Raw genomic sequence first — 17,497 nt, 5'->3', positions numbered from 1 at the left:
AACAGAAAAATAAAATATTTTAATTTTTAAAAAACGTCATTTCGCCTCTACTTATTTTATTCTAATTTAGGGATTTAAAATATTGAAAATTCCAGGACATTTAACTCCGGAAGAAAAATAGTAGATATCCGTTTTTAGAGGTAGCTTACTTAACTTTTTACTATTTATGTCTAAATTTTGCTGGTGGAAATTCGTTTTAGATATGTAATAGTCTAGTATTGTACCCTTAGTTTTCAAACGTCTAATGGGCTCAATAATTCTGGTGGTCTACTCATTACAGTACTACTCAATAGAGAGCCAGACTACTGTTAGTCCAAGTTTAGCCTGTCTTTTTTCAGATTTGATTTATAATTTCTCAATATTTTCGATTATGAAGGTAAAAGATGTATATACCACTTGAAGTGCAGTCTTTCCAAATATGTTGAATGGTAAATTTTGCAATTTGAGTCATTAAGGGGTGTTTACAAAGTAAATTTGCACTGAACAACAACAGTTTAGCTAGGGTAAAAGTGGATATATTGGTTGAAGACTTCTTCATGCTCCTTCAGAATTTTAATTGCTTCTGGGGTAAATTGCATCTTCAGCATTTAAAGGTTTCTTATTTTTTAGCCAGACCAAAAAGTTATCAGCACTAGGCTAGTAGGCTAAAGGTTTTATGAGTGATTAAAAACCTACCATTAGTTTGTAAATAAATTATTCTAAAGATAATATACTCCAAAGGCACCTTTATAACATTCAATATGCTATGTAGTCCTAGGCCAAATCCAATCTGCTTTAATAGCATTATTAGGCCTGTTTTTTCCCTCATTAATGTTTTAATATCTTACATCTTTTGTCAGAAAACACTTAAAAGTGAAATCTTTGAACAAAGATCTTACATCATTGGTTGTTTTTGTGCAAATGTCTTTCATCATTCTGCTCTAATTAGCGGTCTGAGAACAATGATGAGTAGATCAAGTTTTCGCATCATTGTTCTATATAGCAGAACAGTGGTGTTCTTCACACTTTTTGGTAACATCAGTGAGCTGTAAGATCTTAGAACAAAGATGAGTTAAAAAACGATAATCTTTGCAGAAAGATGTAAGATCTTAGTGCTAAAAAATGGGCCTATTATTTAAGGGTAGGCTAGGCCTAGGCTATACTTAATAATAGCCTAGGGCTGTTTTTTAGCACTAAGATCTTGCATCTTTCTGCAAAGATTATCATTTCTTAACTCATCTTTGCTCTAAGATCTTACAGCTCACTAATGTTATCAAAAAGTGTGAAGAACACAACTGTTCTGCTATATAGAATAATGATGAGAGAACTTTGATGATATACTCATCATTGTTCTTAGACTGCTGATCAGAGCAGAAGATGTTTGCACTAAAACAACCAAATATAAGGTCTTAGTTCAAGATTTTACTTTTAAGTATTTTCTGACAAAAGAAGTCACATTGATGATGATTGTAAAAAACATGCCTAATGCTGAATTTGTTGGGATCTGTCTGAATTTGAGTTTACTCTTTAATTCCTAGCAGTGATAAAGGCAAAGCTAAGTTTTCTATTACAGAAAATGGTTTTACTTCAAAGCAACTGCTAGATTAACTTAGGCTACTAAAACACTGAAAAACTTACCCATTAGTATTCTACAACTACACTTAACAAATCATTGACAGCACAATAGGACTCGAAGTAAAGAGGGACATCCACCACATGGCTAATATGGGAGTAAAGTTCATTTATGACGCAAATAGATGTTGCATTTAGATTGAGGATGTAATTCTAGGTATATATTTGCACATTAGGGGGTGAGGTATACATTCTGTGAATATATAGGTTCTAAGAAATTCATGAATTTCTTAGAAAAACTGGAAATACAAAGGAAGAAGTGAAGATAAAGGCTCTCCCCCTGCAAAATGTGTTAACTAGGATTATTCTGCATATTTTGGAGTAAGAATTGTTTTCTTAAAATGTTTCCTTATGTCCAGCTTGACTCCTAGGCTTAATTTAAAGATTTGTATATATATATATATACACTGTCAAATTAGCCATCTAGTGGTATCCCAGGTATTTTTTCTTCAAGGCACTTAGTGTAGAAGTTGTCATAGAAACTTCAAAAGGAGGTCATTCAATTAGAAATTGAAAGTTCTAGTGTCCTTTTTAAGAGTCAAGTAATTGAAGGGCAAGCAGCTCCAATCCCCATCATTTCTGTATATACATCCAGTAAAAATTTTGATATGACCAATTTGTTCAGTCTTGTTGAAAGGTTCAGTAACTATGTCTTTGGGGATGTTAAACCCCCCACTCACTGCCTACAGGGTAAGGATTGTAAGTTATGCAATTTGTCCATTGATTTGCATATAGTATAGATTATTGAGAAAGGTGGGTATGTTTGAACTTTACTTCCAAATTGACTAAGGGTATTCATATAATTTCAGACAAAGGGCATTCAGGGGAGTGTTGAACTAAATCAAAACATGTTCTTTTGTATATGGGTTGTCAAAAAGCATAAATTGGGAATGACTGATACGGGAGAAGATCAATCAACAAAACATGACATTATTTGCTAGCTACTACTGCTTCCTTTGCTACCACTAAAACTACTGCTTCTATAGTGAGTACTACTGAGACTGAGGGTATTGAAAGAACATCTGAAGAAATGCTGAGGGGAATTTTGAACTTCAAAATATACTATATGCAAACATATAGTCAAAATTGTGTACCAAGAATATATTTAGAACAGCTTACCATATCAAGATGCAGCTTCCAGGGTATCATGAGGGGGATTTTCAACTCACTAAAGGGCAATATGTACATGCTACTAGTGCTATTAATATTGCTATTGTTGTTAGTAGTACTATTAATACAACACTATTACTGCTACTACCAGTACTACTTTGATACTAGCACTTTTAAGGTTAAGCATATGAAGGTGAAATTTTTAACTAAATAAAAACAATAAGTGGCTACAGATTGAAAAAGAATGGATTTGGATCCTAAGTTAAAACTTACAGAGAATAATTCAAGGGGGAGGTCATTTGATGACCTCTTCCTACTATATACCTGCCACTACCACTAAACTACTACTTATATTGCAACTACTTGTAAGGCTAATATTGTTAGGATGTTAAGGGGGACAAAATGGCACATCATCAATATTTTTTCAATGGCTTACTATATCAAGATAAAACGTTTGGGGTTTCATGAGGGGAATGTTGAACTGACCAAAAGGCAATATGTACATGCTGCTACTGCTATTACTACTGTTGCTAATTTTGTAATACTACCACTACTATGATGCTAGAACTTAAGGCTAAGCATATATAGGTCAAAATTTGAGACAATATTAAGGGGAAATTTTAATGAAATCAAAACAAATTATGTGCTAAGATCTTACATCTTTTGACAGAGAACACTTAAAAGTGAAATCTTAGCACTAAGATCTTTCATCTTTTAGCACTCTTTTGCAAGCATCTTTCATCATTCTGCTCTGATCAGCAATCTAAGAACAATGATGAGTGTATCATTAATGTTTTCTTGTTATTGTTCTATATGGCAGAAAGATGGCATCCTTCACACTTTTTGCTAACATCAGTGAGCTGTAAGATCTTAGAACAAAGATGAGCTAAAAGAACAGAAATTTTTGCAGAAAGATGTAAGATCTCAATAATGGATTTGGGCATTAAGTTGGAACTCTTAAGAGAGTGCTTATATGAGAAGATCAATTTGCCAAAAGGCAATATGTGCATGCTACTACTCCAACTATTACTTGTAAGGCTAAGAATATTAAGATTAAAATCTTTGGAAGTATTTTGGGGGGAAGTTGAACTAGATTAAGATTATGAATATACAGGTTATCAAAATGACATATCAGCAATGTCATAGCAACAGCTATTTGTATTAATTCTAAACTTCCAGGGCTTAATGAGGGGGATGTTTTAACTGAACAAAAGACAATATATTGATACTACTGCTGCTGTAAGTACTAGTGGTATTTCTGTTAATTAAATGGAAAGAAATTACTGTTAATTAAATGGAAAAAAACAATTTTTCTTGACTGAAAGTAAGGAGCAACATCAAAACTCAAAACAAACAGAAATTATTTTAGGAATTTTTCTGTTTTAAAAAACAGAAGTTTTTCAGGACTTCTAAAAGGGCTTTTATTGTTCTAATTAAACAAGCCTTGTATTTCAGGAGTTATTTTTAAAGAATTGGGAGAAAATCACTGTTGATTTGTCTGGAGAAAACCAGACAAATTGAGTTGGCAAAGAGAAAGCAAGACATAAGAAGAATTTTGGTAAATTTTCCCTGGAAAATCTCCCAGCAGAAAATTTGTCCCCCCACCCATCCAAAAAATTGATGCATACTTCCCAGTAACAAATACTATACATAAACAAGGGGAAATTTTTATAACTTACAGACCTTTCTCCAGGAGCTTTTGGGGGTCATGTTATCTCCAAAAGCATACTTATCTGGCTTTTCAACTAGGTACTTGTTTAGAATCCAGAAAACATGTGACAATTGTATTGAAGATTGAATAGGCATTTTACTGGATAATGCCTAGATGCTGTATAAACAAAGGGTTTATCACTCTGGGAACTATATTTAAACTTTAGTTTTTTGAGCTTTAGGGGGAATAAAAGGTACCTAGGTTGGGTTAGGTTATGTTACAAATTGAATATATGCTATGTTTTACCCAACCCCCCCTCCCCTAATGTGCAAATATTTAGCCCAAATTTGTTTCTAAACTATAATATTTTCATCTTATTTTGTATTATTTCATTAGCATTAACAAAACTTTCACTTGTTGCATGTTTTCTGGATTCTAAACAAGTAATTTCAACTATGCTGAACAAAACGGCTATCTCAAAATTTTCATTGGATGACTTTGAGAAAAAAATGTGTCATGGGAGGGGTCCTAGTTGCCCTTGAATCTTTTTGGTCACCTAAAAAAGGCACTAGAACTTTTAATTTCTGTTCAAATTAGCCCTCTCCTGATATTCTTGCACGACTGGGTTGATATGATCACCCCTGGGAAAAACAAAGAAACATGCATCTATGGTCTCTCTTCTGGCTTAAAATAAAAAATCCCATGTTTTTGCAAATAGGAGCTTGAAACCTTTACAGTTAGGTTCTCTGATGCACTGAATCTGATGGTGTGATTTTCAGTAATATTCTATGACTTTTAGGGGTGTTTCTCCCTTTTTTTAAATCAGGCAAATTTTTTCAGGCTTGAGGCCTTAGATAGGTAAGACTAAGCTTAAAGAAACTTATATATTTGGAATTTGCATAATAAGCTGATTATTTTAATATATCTTGGTATCAGAATTCTGTTTTTTAGAGTTTTGGTTACTATTGAGCTGGGTTGTTCCCTACTTACAGTCCATTACCACAAACTGTTTCATACTACTATTATAACTTTGCCTAAGGGTATGAAGGTGAAATTTGCCGGTAGTATTGAGGGGTGGAGTTTAACTGAATCACAACATGCCATCTGTTTGCAGGTTGTCAAAAGGGTGTATCAGCAATATCTTATTAACAGTTTGGTGTGAGAAGTTGAAACTTACAGGACTTGCTGTGGGACATATTGAACTAACCAAAAGGTAATAATGGCAACATAATACTACTGCTACTACTATTACAACTGGTACCTCTACTGAAGCTAAGCTAAGGCAAACTAATTTGGTGATTATTGACAAATTACTGAACTAAATCAAATCACACTATCCTGTATAAAGGTTGTCAATTGGTTCTATTAGCAATGCTTCAGAAATAGCTTATGATATCAAGTTGAGTATTTTGGCATTGTTTGTCGAGTATTCTATCAAGCATTAAAGATTAAGCAAGGTTAGAGTAAGTAAAGGGTAAACAAGCAAGCCACTTAAAAGATATGCATTAAGCATCTATAGTGACCCAAGCACCTACAAAATAAATATAATATAAGCAACTTAATAAATAAAGAAACCATATATTAAACACTTCAACTAGAGAACTCTACATCTTCCTTCTTTTGACCATCTTGTTCTTAGATCAGTCTTACGGGATGGTCCAGGCTATAGATTTAATCTAGCCAGTACCTTTAAAATCCTTCCTCATCTAGTTGTCTTCAAGGATGTATGTTGTGGGAGCACTGTAGTTTTGGCTTTGGAACAAGATGGTGTGTTCTGAATATCCTGATCACTTGGATGTTGATTTGTTCTTGGTGTTTCAAAAGATTCTTCCAGCAGGCTATGATTTTGATGGTGTTGCTGGATGGCAGACCTTTTCTAGCAACTCCTGGGATTGTTCAAGTATCTTTGGCACCTCTACATTTATCAATGATGGCATGTAGTTTGACAGGTACTATCACTGATGAAATGGCATCTACAGCATCATCTGATTTAATAATTATCAGTGATTTCAACTTCCCATTAATCGAGTGGGTTGATGGTCTTGGTCATGTAGTATCTAATAATGGAGATTCACCATTTTTGTCTTGCTTATCTGATAATTTTTTTTACCAAACGGTTGACAAGCCAACAAGGCATTATGGCAACCAGAATCCTTCCTTGTTGGATCTTGTAATTTTGAGCAATCCAGATTCCCTTACCAGGAATGAATTTCTTCCTCCAGTCAGCAACAGCAACCACTCAGTTATCCTCTTTGTTATCCTTGAACATACGTCTCCAACCTAATGTTTGTCCTCAAACTTTTATTGACTACCAAGCAATCCAGAAGGAACTAGCCTCAATAAATTGGTCTAAACTAATTATTTCTCATATTAATATATCATGGACAAATTTTAAAGAAGCCCTATCAATTGAAAGAAAGCACTCCCGTATCATCTACCAAAAACGCTTCCATTCCTCACAAAGGATGCAAAAAGAGCAATCAACAGGAAAGCCAGAGGCTGGAAAAGGTACAACAAGGAGAAATCTCAGGAAAATTGGATAAGGTATGCAAAGGCTTGGAATCTTGCCTCTAATGTAATTAAAGAATTGAAGTCTCAGCATGAGGAAAAGCTTGCCACAAATATCAAGACAAACCCCAAATCTTTCTGGAGACATGTTTCTGCCAAAAATCTAAACTGTCACATTCCTGACCTCAGACACAATGGCACAGCCCACTCATTGCCAATAGATAAGGCCAATGTATTAAATACCCAGTTTGCCTCTGCCTTCACCATCCAACCTTGTTCAACTATTCCATCAAACTTAATATGTCATCCAATGCCAAAACTATCAATTACCAAAGATATGGTCTTAAATAGCCTGGAAAAACTTGATGGTTATAAATCCAAAGGATCAGATAGAATACACCCAAGACTTCTTAAGGAATGCTGAATTGTTCTCAGTTCTCCCTTGTGTGAACTCTTCCAGCTGTCCCTACAAAATGGAGAACTACCGTCAGATTGGAAAAAGTCCTATATAACACCAATCCACAAAAACGGCCCCAAAGATAATGCAGAAAATTACTGTCCTATTAGCATCACTTCTGTAGTTGTAAAGGTGCTTGAGAGATTTGTTAATAGAGCTTTAATTCAGCCCTTGGAAACTAATAACATCCTTACTTCCAATCAACATGGCTTCAAATCTTTAAGATCTGTTGACACTAATCTTATACACACATACGAGTATGTTACATCATTATTTGATAATGATGTAACTGTTGATATGTTGCTCCTGGACCTCTCAAAAGTATTTAACAGGGTTTGCCATGAATTCCTCATTGCCAAACTAAAAGCAGCAGTTGTTGATGACGTTATTGGCCAGTGGATACAGAGTCTCCCTTCAGAACTAACACAAGTTGTAAGAGTTCATGATTCTCAAGGTGTCCCTCATTGCTCCTTGTCTACAACTGTTTTAAGCAGCATTCCCCAGGGGACCATTCTTGGGCCAAGTCTCTTCAACTTATATATAAATGATGCTCCCAATCTCCTCTCAAACCTCCTCACTCTTTATGCTGATATTTCAAAACTTGTTGGTAAAGCAGCCACAACCTCTGACTGGCAATCTATTCAAAATGACCTTAATATTCTTGGAACTTGGGCTGATGCATGGCTTCTCTCGTTCAATCTTGACAAATGCCATGTAATCCACTTTGGTAATCATAACACACATCAGCAATACCATCTCCAAGTTAACCCCCTTTCTGCAGTCTCTGAAGAAAGAGATCTTGAAGTCATTGTTGATCATCAACTAAAGTTCAGCACCCATGCAAAATCTGTATCATTGTCTGCCCTCCTATCTCTCAGAATGATCAAAAGAATTATCTCTAGCAGATGCCCAAGTATGTTTATGAAGCTCTACAAGGCACTAGTTTGCCGGCGCCTAGAGGTTGGAATGTCCCTGGCATCACCCTATTTCAAGAAGGACAAAGAAATTCTAGAAAGAGTTCAACAAAGAGCAACCAAAATGGTCGAAGACCTCAAACAAATGCAATAAAAAGAGCGTTTACGTCGCTTGAAACTTCCTACTCTTGCACACAGGAGGAAACATGGTGACATGATAATGACCCATAAAATTATTTCCAAAAATCTTCTCCCTCATCTCCTTACCCCTCCCCCAGAACATTCTGTCACTAGAGGTCATTCCAAAAAGATCTTCAAGCAACGCTCCTTAGTCCAAGAAAGAAGCCATTTTTTTAGCCAATGAGTAAAAAAACTTGTGGAATCTACTCTCTGAAAATACAGTGGCCGCTGATTCAACAGGTGCTTTCAAGAAAAATTTGGACAAAGAATGGCTACAGCAAGAGTTCCTGTACGACTGGGAAGCTGCTGAGTCCTCAACCAAAATTTAATCCTCAATCTCAAACCCCTTGAAGTCATAACAGAGCATTACAAGGATGAAAATCCTTAATTTTGCTCCAACCTGCAATTTGAGGTAATCTAAGGTAGGTACACTCATTGGTGCTGTATCTGGGGCATATAAACTTCCTATTGTGTTGGTATACCACTACATCTTCTGTCTCTACAGTCACTGAGCAGTTGCTCAACTCATCATATATATGGGTTACTTTGGCCTTGATCCATCTTTTATTTGATTTTCGATTTTTATTGAGCCATACTGGTTGACCTGGTGTTAGTGGCTTGATTGGGTGTTTACCCCTGTCATATGACTCTTTCTTAGCTTCTTGTTGCTTTTGTCTGGCTGCCTTGTACTCCTGTATAGGCACGGCTTTGGGCATAAAGCTAGTTTCTGTTGAGGGCATTGCTGATCTTAGCTGTCTGTTCATCAGAAGTTATGATAGGGATGCTAAGTCATCTATAGGAGTGGGTTTGACATTAGCTTGGTAACACAGGCCCTAGAGATTGAACCTTGCTATAGCAACACACTGCAGGGATGGTAATAGTCAAGAAGCATTTTTAATCAGATTGCTTACTTCTAATTAACATAATCTCTAGTTTAATGTATATAGAGTTCAGTGATCATAGAAATCTTACCTAATTGGCCATAGGAGGTCTAGAAGTTTATTATCAAATGAATGTGCCAACCATGTCAAATAAATGTGATAATTTTATTTTTGGCATTAGCTACTTCCTTTATTTTCAGAAAATGCAGATTTTTGTGAAAACATTAACAGGGAAGACCATCACTCTAGAGGTCGAACCATCTGATACTATTGAAAATGTCAAGGCTAAGATTCAGGACAAGGAAGGGATTCCACCTGATCAGCAGAGATTGATCTTTGCTGGCAAACAGCTTGAGGATGGAAGGACTCTTTCTGACTACAACATTCAAAAGGGTGAGTCAAAAATAAGTCTTTGTCTCTCAAATTTTAAGTTTTCAGTTTCTCATTTTCAATATGGTTCTCATTATGGAAATTTTCATTTATTTAAATTATGAATGAGACCCTGAAGACTTGAGGGGTGTTCCACATGGCATTTTTGATTAATAATGATAAGTAATTTGCAAAGCTACAATCTTTGCCCTACTTTGTTGTTGCTCAATAACATTCTTTCATATACATTTTCATAATTTGTTAATGCTGTTTCCCAGTGGTTCCTAGTCGATTTTGGGCCATGCCCTCTAGGCATTTCTAAGTCCTTATGCCACCTTGTGATATTTAAATTTTGGTATTCAAAATTTTATGTGTTTTCACCTGAAGGAAGTTTAAAAGGCCATTAACTTGGTCTCTTTATTTGGGTTGTCCTCTAAGCATATTTTATACTAATGAAAAATATTGTCTGAGTGTGATATGTTTGACATGAAAAAAGTTGTTTCAAAATTAAAATTAAGGCTGTAAAGTATTGTCAGCCAAAGAGTGCACATTCTGCCCCTGACCCACCAAAATAGTGCCATGCCCCACTGGTTTGGCCTGTGCCCCATGTTGGCAATCATGGCTAAAGCCCTTCCTTTGCTTGCAATTATAAGAGTGGGTATAAGATGTTATGTTTTAGTTATCATCTGATTTGGTCTATTTTCGTTTTCAAATTAATTCAGACATTAAAACATTGTCAAAAATGACAGAGGTGTCACACATCTGTGTCTCAAATGTGTGACAATTGCTCTTTTTTCCTTGGCACTATTAGTATGAACTTCCCTATTCCAAGGTTCAACTTTGCTTAAACCTCCCTGAACCATAAAAGTCTATGATCTATCTTATCATTGGTGCTTTACTGAAAACACATTATATTACATATTTTCTTTACATGTTACACTATCATTACATATTATAATACAAACAACATTGAAAAATAAACATAAAAATTACGTTGAAGTAAAATCTTGAATTGCTGACCTTTCAGCAATTAATATAATTATATATTAAAGACTAAGTTTATTTTTATTAGTTCTTTCCAATGACTGTTAAGGATACGTAGTTTTCAATAAAACGCAAATGACGCAATAAGCTTTAAAATTTCACGGTTACAGAATGGGGTAGGAACCAAACTCATTTTTGTAGTGATATTTGTTTGTTTTGATTTTGACTTGAATATTCAAATTAATTTTTTTTTCATTTTAAGATTTATTCATTCTTTTATATTAGTATATGCTATCTGTATGTTTGCCATGATTGTTTATCTAATTTGTATTCGTTTTAAGTTTCAAACCAGTGTATTGTTATTAAGGATAATTGGCTTCTGGAACTGCCCTGAGATTTTAACAATAGATTTATGTTTTAAATCCATCAGGGGCAAATGGTTTTCATAAAAAAAAAGCAATAGGTCTTTAAAGAAGGCCCAAACCTATGCCATTCAGTCATCTCATTTGTTATAGCTTTTTACTTTATTGGTTGATTTCACTTTAAACATTTTTTTATGTTTTATCAAGGCATGTGATTGCGGGGTTGTACACAGGAGAAGGGGGACCTTGGGGCCAGGGTCCATCTGAAATCCTAAATTCTCCCCTAATATTTGAGCATTTATTATTTGACATATAAACAAAATAGAAATTATCATTACCCCCTCCCTCCCTCAAAAAATATTCTGCATATGTGCCTGCCACATTGGATAGGTGGTGTATTCCTTGACCTTTCTCATCTCTTGACATTATATTTAAACTATTTTGCCTTTTGGTTCTAAACATGAATTTTGTTTCTTTTGGGTCTCATTCAAAGATGGAATTGCAGGGATTTAGTGCCATTTCAAAATGATAAGTTGGTCAAAGTGATAAAAGACTTGAAAGCCTAATTAGAGTAATAAGGTTATTAGAGTAATTAAAAACCTAATTAGCCCCTCTGAGAGAGAAAGCGGGCACAGCTTTTTCAGATTGCATAAAAATGATTGATTTTACTTCTTTATATCATCCTAAGGCAGATAGGCATAGAGTAAGGCTATCTAGATAGTCTACCAGTTCTGTAAGCCCTTTGAAAATAACATGAATAGTAATATCTGTTCTTATTATGTTTGATTGTTCATCTTAATTATTGCTTGTTTTAGGTTTAACATATTATGTGACTTTAATTCTTTTTTTTTTTTTTTACATCTCTTCACTTTGCATGGGGAAACACGATGTGAAATTGACATTAAAAATGACCAAAGAAGTGTCATATTTTTATTGAAATTTATTTAGAAGCTAGTTTACCACAAATAAAAAAGATTCTGTTATAACCTAGGGATAAGTCATGCTTGACAATCTCACATTGTCTTCCAACAGCATAGATCCTCTGGTTTTTATTAAGTTTTGGAAAAGCTCTGGCTTCCAAAGATGGAATTGCTGGGGAAATTGTGCCATTTCGTTTGGCCGTTTTGTCACAATAAATTTTAATGTTCAACAAGTTCTTTCATCCTTTGTGGCCAAATTTACAGTGTATCATGCTTGGGAATATAGTTCAGCAGCTTTTGACTTACCAAACAGCCTTATCTGATACACAAGGTATACATATCTTACATTACACCATATCTTACAAGGTATAATATCCTTGGGAATATAGTTCTACAGCTTTTGACTGAAACTTGCCAAATACTAGCCATATCTGATACAGAAGTTATTTTACACCAATACACTTTGTACACTGGTATATTATATCTTACAAGGTATCATATGCTTGGGAATATAGTTCGCCAGCTTTTGACTTAAACTCGCCAAATTCCAGCCATATCTAATGCGCAATTGTTGTCTGACAATTGCATGAGGGAGCCAGTCTTTGTGAAAATGAAAAAAATAAAGTTTTCAGCTGCTATGAAATATTCGTCTTCTAAGCTGATCAAAGATGAATAAGGCACTGTGTTTGAGGACTGCATAATCATTTCACCACCAACGCATTTTGTGTAAATGTATATATAGCTGTACTAGCTTGGCAGACACTAAATGTTTGTGAAGTCCGAAAATTGTAACTAATTGCATTAACAATGCTAAAGTTTCTCAAATGGTACTAAATGACCATTGAATTGAATAGTCAAATGGAAGGAACTAAATGACCGTTGAAGAGTGAAGAGATTGACAAGTATAAAAATTAAATGCCAAGCTTCTTTTTTTTTCGTGTTCAGGCTGAACATACTAAAGGGTCGTATTCAGGATTTTTGATCGGGGGAGGGGGGGATAAACGCATGAAAATTTGTTTATATTCTTTTTTTGTTACGTTTTTACGATTCGGACAAACATTTCGGGGGGGGGGGGTTCAACCCCCATCCCTGGTTACGGCCTTGTGTTCAGCCCTGCTATTCCATGAAATGTTTCACCTTTAAGACTAAATATAACGAAAATATTTCCGGAACGTGAAAACTACATATCATACAACTAGAAAATAACTTACCTTATTACTAAGACTTGAAACTGATCAAGCACTTCTTGGGAACGAAAGTCAACCTGACCAATTTGGTCCAATTACAGTAGATACAATGATGTTGTCAAATCTGTTACATTATTCTTTAGTTATTCCTTTGCACTCTATCCTGATATTCTATAAACTGATTCAACTTCTGATTAAGCATATTTTCGATATTTTTTTTATAAATTAATTGGTTTTTGTAATAATTGTATATTTGTTACTTGACTCTTTGGTAGTAATAACAAACATAGAAATCCGAAGTAATTTAAAAACTTGTGTATTATTATTTAACCTTAAAAGATACTCGGAACATTAATGGTGATCAATTGAGGTGTAAATTTTAGTCTTCATAAGTTTCTGAAGAAGCTCGTTTTAAGTCATAGATTTTACATTATACACTCTTACTATGCACAGAAATGTTCTTGGCGAGCAGTTGACGCCCTAAACTTGTAATCCTGTCACCTTCAAGGCTGAAGTCAGAGTCCTGGTGTTGCTGCTTGTTTAGTTTGGGACAGGGGTCTGTGATGTGACTGTCAGCTCAGCCAGAGTCAACCCAGCTCTAAAGGCGTACCTGAATAAATGTGGGGAAGGTAAACAAGAGGGGTGTACGAAAGCACTGGATGGCTCTCCCCCAATTGTACTTCCTGGCTGAAGGGTCATGAAATGGAGAGTAGCTCAGCTGGGCCATAAAGTTTAGTGCCACATCTTTCATCTTTTTACTTTTACCTAAGGGGCAAAAAGTATTTTAATTTTAATGTCCTTTGGTACTCTGGAATAATCCAAATCATGCTGCTTACACACTGGTAAATTTGTATTCTTTCTTATGTACTTCAAACCATGTACCATTGAAAAAAACAGCCAATAGAGGGGGGATTTCTCAAAAGCTGTGTATGGTATTCCTTCTTTTAAAAATAACTTCCCTGCTAGTTTCCAGTGGGGCTGCCATTTCAGTTTACAGTTGGGGTAGACAAGAGCCACAAATTCTCATGTAGTATCTAAATGCATAAAGGGTCTACTTCTACCAAAGTTTATGAGTTTCTCTGGTGTATCAATAAATGGCATTTTCTGTGTCTCAAACCTTTAAAGAGCATGAATTAACCTGACATAAATTGGGGTTGGTCATTCAAATACTATTTCTTTAGTCAATGTTAATGTCAGATTTATTCTGCCTTAATTATGCTGAAATTTTGGTGTTTTTATGAAGATCTTGAAGGTTTTACTTTCAATTTAGCTCGTATATGCTTCAGTTTCAGTTTTGAAAGTATGTTAATTCGAATGACCTATGACTTTAACCCAAATACAATTGCTATGGTAACGATTTCCATGCTGATGGTTAAGTAATTTAATATGTATTTTTAAGGAAATTATTCTTCTAGTTATTATTGATAATGATTTGTTGTATATTTGAACTGTCCTAAGATCAAACATGTACAAATCTTAGTTATGGGATACAAAGCGAGCAAAATTTTAGTTTTTATTATTTTACTTGAGTTTGTTTTCCACTTCTCAGAATTTCTACTTCAGAATTCTCAGAATTCTGAGACATTGGCAAAGGACTCAATATAATGCTGATTCATTTTTTTAATACAGTTTTGAAAATACTATGTTTCATTGCAGTAATTGTAGCCTCAAAATACTTAATTACCTTAAAATACTTAAAATACCTAGAAAAAAATACTTAAAATACCTCAAAATACTTAATTTTTGAAAAAATGAGAGCTTCGAAAATTTCTTTTCTGGTTGCATTAATTGTATCTTAAATTTCATTAAACGAGTTGTTTTGACAGGGTTTTAACATTGCTGAGATTATTTCAAAAGGTATAAAATTGCTGCTTTTTAATTTAAAGAAGAACGTTATCGAAAATTTATTCTTTCTATTAAACCTGGTTTACCTTGTATTTCATTTTATTGTTTATTTCAAAAAGAATAAATTGCAATAAATTATTTTCAGAATCGACCCTCCATCTTGTGTTGCGCCTCCGTGGTGGCGTCATTGAACCCTCTCTTCGCCTTTTGGCTGAAAAATACAACTGCGACAAAATGATTTGTCGTAAATGCTATGCACGTCTTCATCCTCGTGCCTCTAACTGCAGAAAGAAGAAGTGTGGACATACTAGCAACCTTCGCCCAAAGAAGAAGCTCAAGAAGTAAACTGTTTACTTATGTATTGATGATTGTGTAACGTCAGTCATAATACAAAACTGTTTGTGATCAGTGCCATATTCTGAATATTTTTCAGGGCAGAGATTTGGTGTACATTGTGTAACGCACATTCCGAAAGTAGGCTACTATACCTAAAAATGTAAATTAATTAGAAAATTCTTTCCGTTTGTCTTATCTCCTTCAATAACATTGTCACCAGAGATGCAATTTGTTGTAAGGGAGGGGGCAAATGACCCTCCCTCCCGAACCCCAGTTTGCCCCCCTTCAACTAAAATTTAGCATCTTCAGAAACATTGTCAAAACTAAAATATGCCTACATAATTCAAGCATCCACAGAAACAAATTAGTTTTCTTAAGTAAACTTTGCCTATATGGTACTATATATCTCATTTTTCATTTTCACTTGACTTGGAAAAATTGGCTCCAACTTTACCCCCCCCCCCTCAAGATTTGGACGAAGTTATGCCACTGATGGTCACGGGGAATTCTGGAATTCTTTTTGGGCATCACCGATGCTAAATTGACAAATTCTTCCAGTGGTAGGGGTAGAAGTTATATTTACTGTCATAGCTTTTTTTTCATTCAAAGGGATTGGGGTTTACGTAAAAGACCGATCTGAGTCCCCTGCTGAAACTCAGGTAACTGGTGCTCAAGTTTCAAGCAGAATCCTTTTTCAAGTCGCCTATTCAGCTGTTGATTAGATTGGGGTTCAAGCATTGCAACCCCAATCTATTTTTGTTTTGCGATATTTTGTTAGGAGGTTTCTTCTTTTAAAAGTTGGGTGGGTCTTAGGTGGGGTGGGTCTGGGTGGGAATTATTTTCAGAGCTTTCGACTGGAGATGACGTTTTCTTTTAGCTTGCCTGATACTTCAAGTGATAAAATGCAATCAAAGATCAGGTTATGAGTTGACTAGGCTAGAACTTTGACGTGTTGGCAATTACGTCATGACTTGAAGCTCGTTCAACGCATTGATTAAAGATTGGTTGGAATATAACCATATGATGCATCATATTATCTGCCTTTTTTGAGGATTAGGGCTTCGTCTGACCCTAATTGCACATCTAAAGTAATTCAAGCGATCGCAGAAAATCTTTAGTTTTTTCAGCCATGGCAGTACTAATGGTGTACTTTTTGTGTCGATCCGACGCCAATTTTAGGGGGGTTCAGAATATTTCTGGGGGTATTTTGGGCCGTGTTCGTCCTGTACAAGGTTGCAGCCACCACTACAACCATGATTTATTTATTTTTATCAGGAAAGTTCTGTGAATGGTTTCCCTTGAAAAACACCTTTGTCATAGAAAGGACTTTGCCACTCAAATTCCCTATACAGACGCTTTGCATTTTTAGTGACACAGCAGGAAAATTAAAAAAAAAAGTTCGATACCAAGTCATGAAAATGCTGGGCGTAGGGGCAAGAGTATTTTTTAAAATCTAAGGTGATTTTGATGTCTTTCCGATTTTTGCAATGAAAATACAAAAAAAAATATTTTCAGTGAAAATATCGAAAAAAATATTTTTCAAAATTAAGGAGGGTAAGTACTCCCCCCCCTACCCAAAAACACATGACTGATTACACATTCTATATTTCTTTTTTTTAAGATTTGGAAAATTAAACCTAATAATTATATTGAACAAAGTTCTAACTCTTAATTATCGGTAGCTCACATGACACTGAAATTGTCTTGCTACTCAAATCCGAGAAAACACGCTTGGAGATTTGGAATGTTGCCGAGAGGAAAATAATATGAGCATTATTTTTTTGCCGTTAACGATAGATTTATTTTTATAATATATATTATAATTATTTTTTATATAACCTCGATTTATTTATTTTTATTAGGAAAGTTCTGTGAATGTTTCAATGAAAATATCGAAAAAAATATTTTTCAAAATTAAGGAGGATAAGTACTCCACCCCACCCCCCCCCTACCCCAAAACACATAACTGATCACACATTCTATATTTCTTTTTTTTAAGATTTGGAAAACTAAACCTAATAATTATATTGAACAAAGTTCTAACTCTTAATTATCGGTAGCTCACATGACACTGAAATTGTCTTGCTACTCAAAGCCGAGAAAACACGCTTGGAGATTTGGAATGTTGCCGAGAGGAAAATAATATAAGCTTTATTTTTTTGCCGTTAACGATAGTGAAAAC

General features: G+C 34.8%; 1 protein-coding gene across 1 annotated transcript; it reads left to right on the top strand.

The window, feature by feature from the left end:
* Positions 1-25: 25 nt before the first annotated feature.
* RpL40 (ribosomal protein L40) lies at positions 26-15,387 on the top strand. The gene is made up of 3 exons (XM_089092043.1): positions 26-140; positions 9,513-9,705; positions 15,125-15,387. Exons 2-3 carry the CDS (start codon positions 9,516-9,518, stop codon positions 15,322-15,324), a joined length of 390 nt encoding a protein of 129 aa, XP_088948169.1. The 5' UTR covers positions 26-140; positions 9,513-9,515; the 3' UTR covers positions 15,325-15,387.
* Positions 15,388-17,497: the final 2,110 nt, after the last annotated feature.

Source organism: Artemia sp. Qi Xiang Cuo, chromosome 7, assembly GCF_049724085.1.
Source record: "Artemia sp. Qi Xiang Cuo chromosome 7, ASM4972408v1, whole genome shotgun sequence".
NCBI classification, from domain to species: Eukaryota; Metazoa; Arthropoda; class Branchiopoda; order Anostraca; family Artemiidae; genus Artemia; species Artemia sp. Qi Xiang Cuo.
This window is presented reverse-complemented; position numbering and strand designations above follow the sequence as displayed.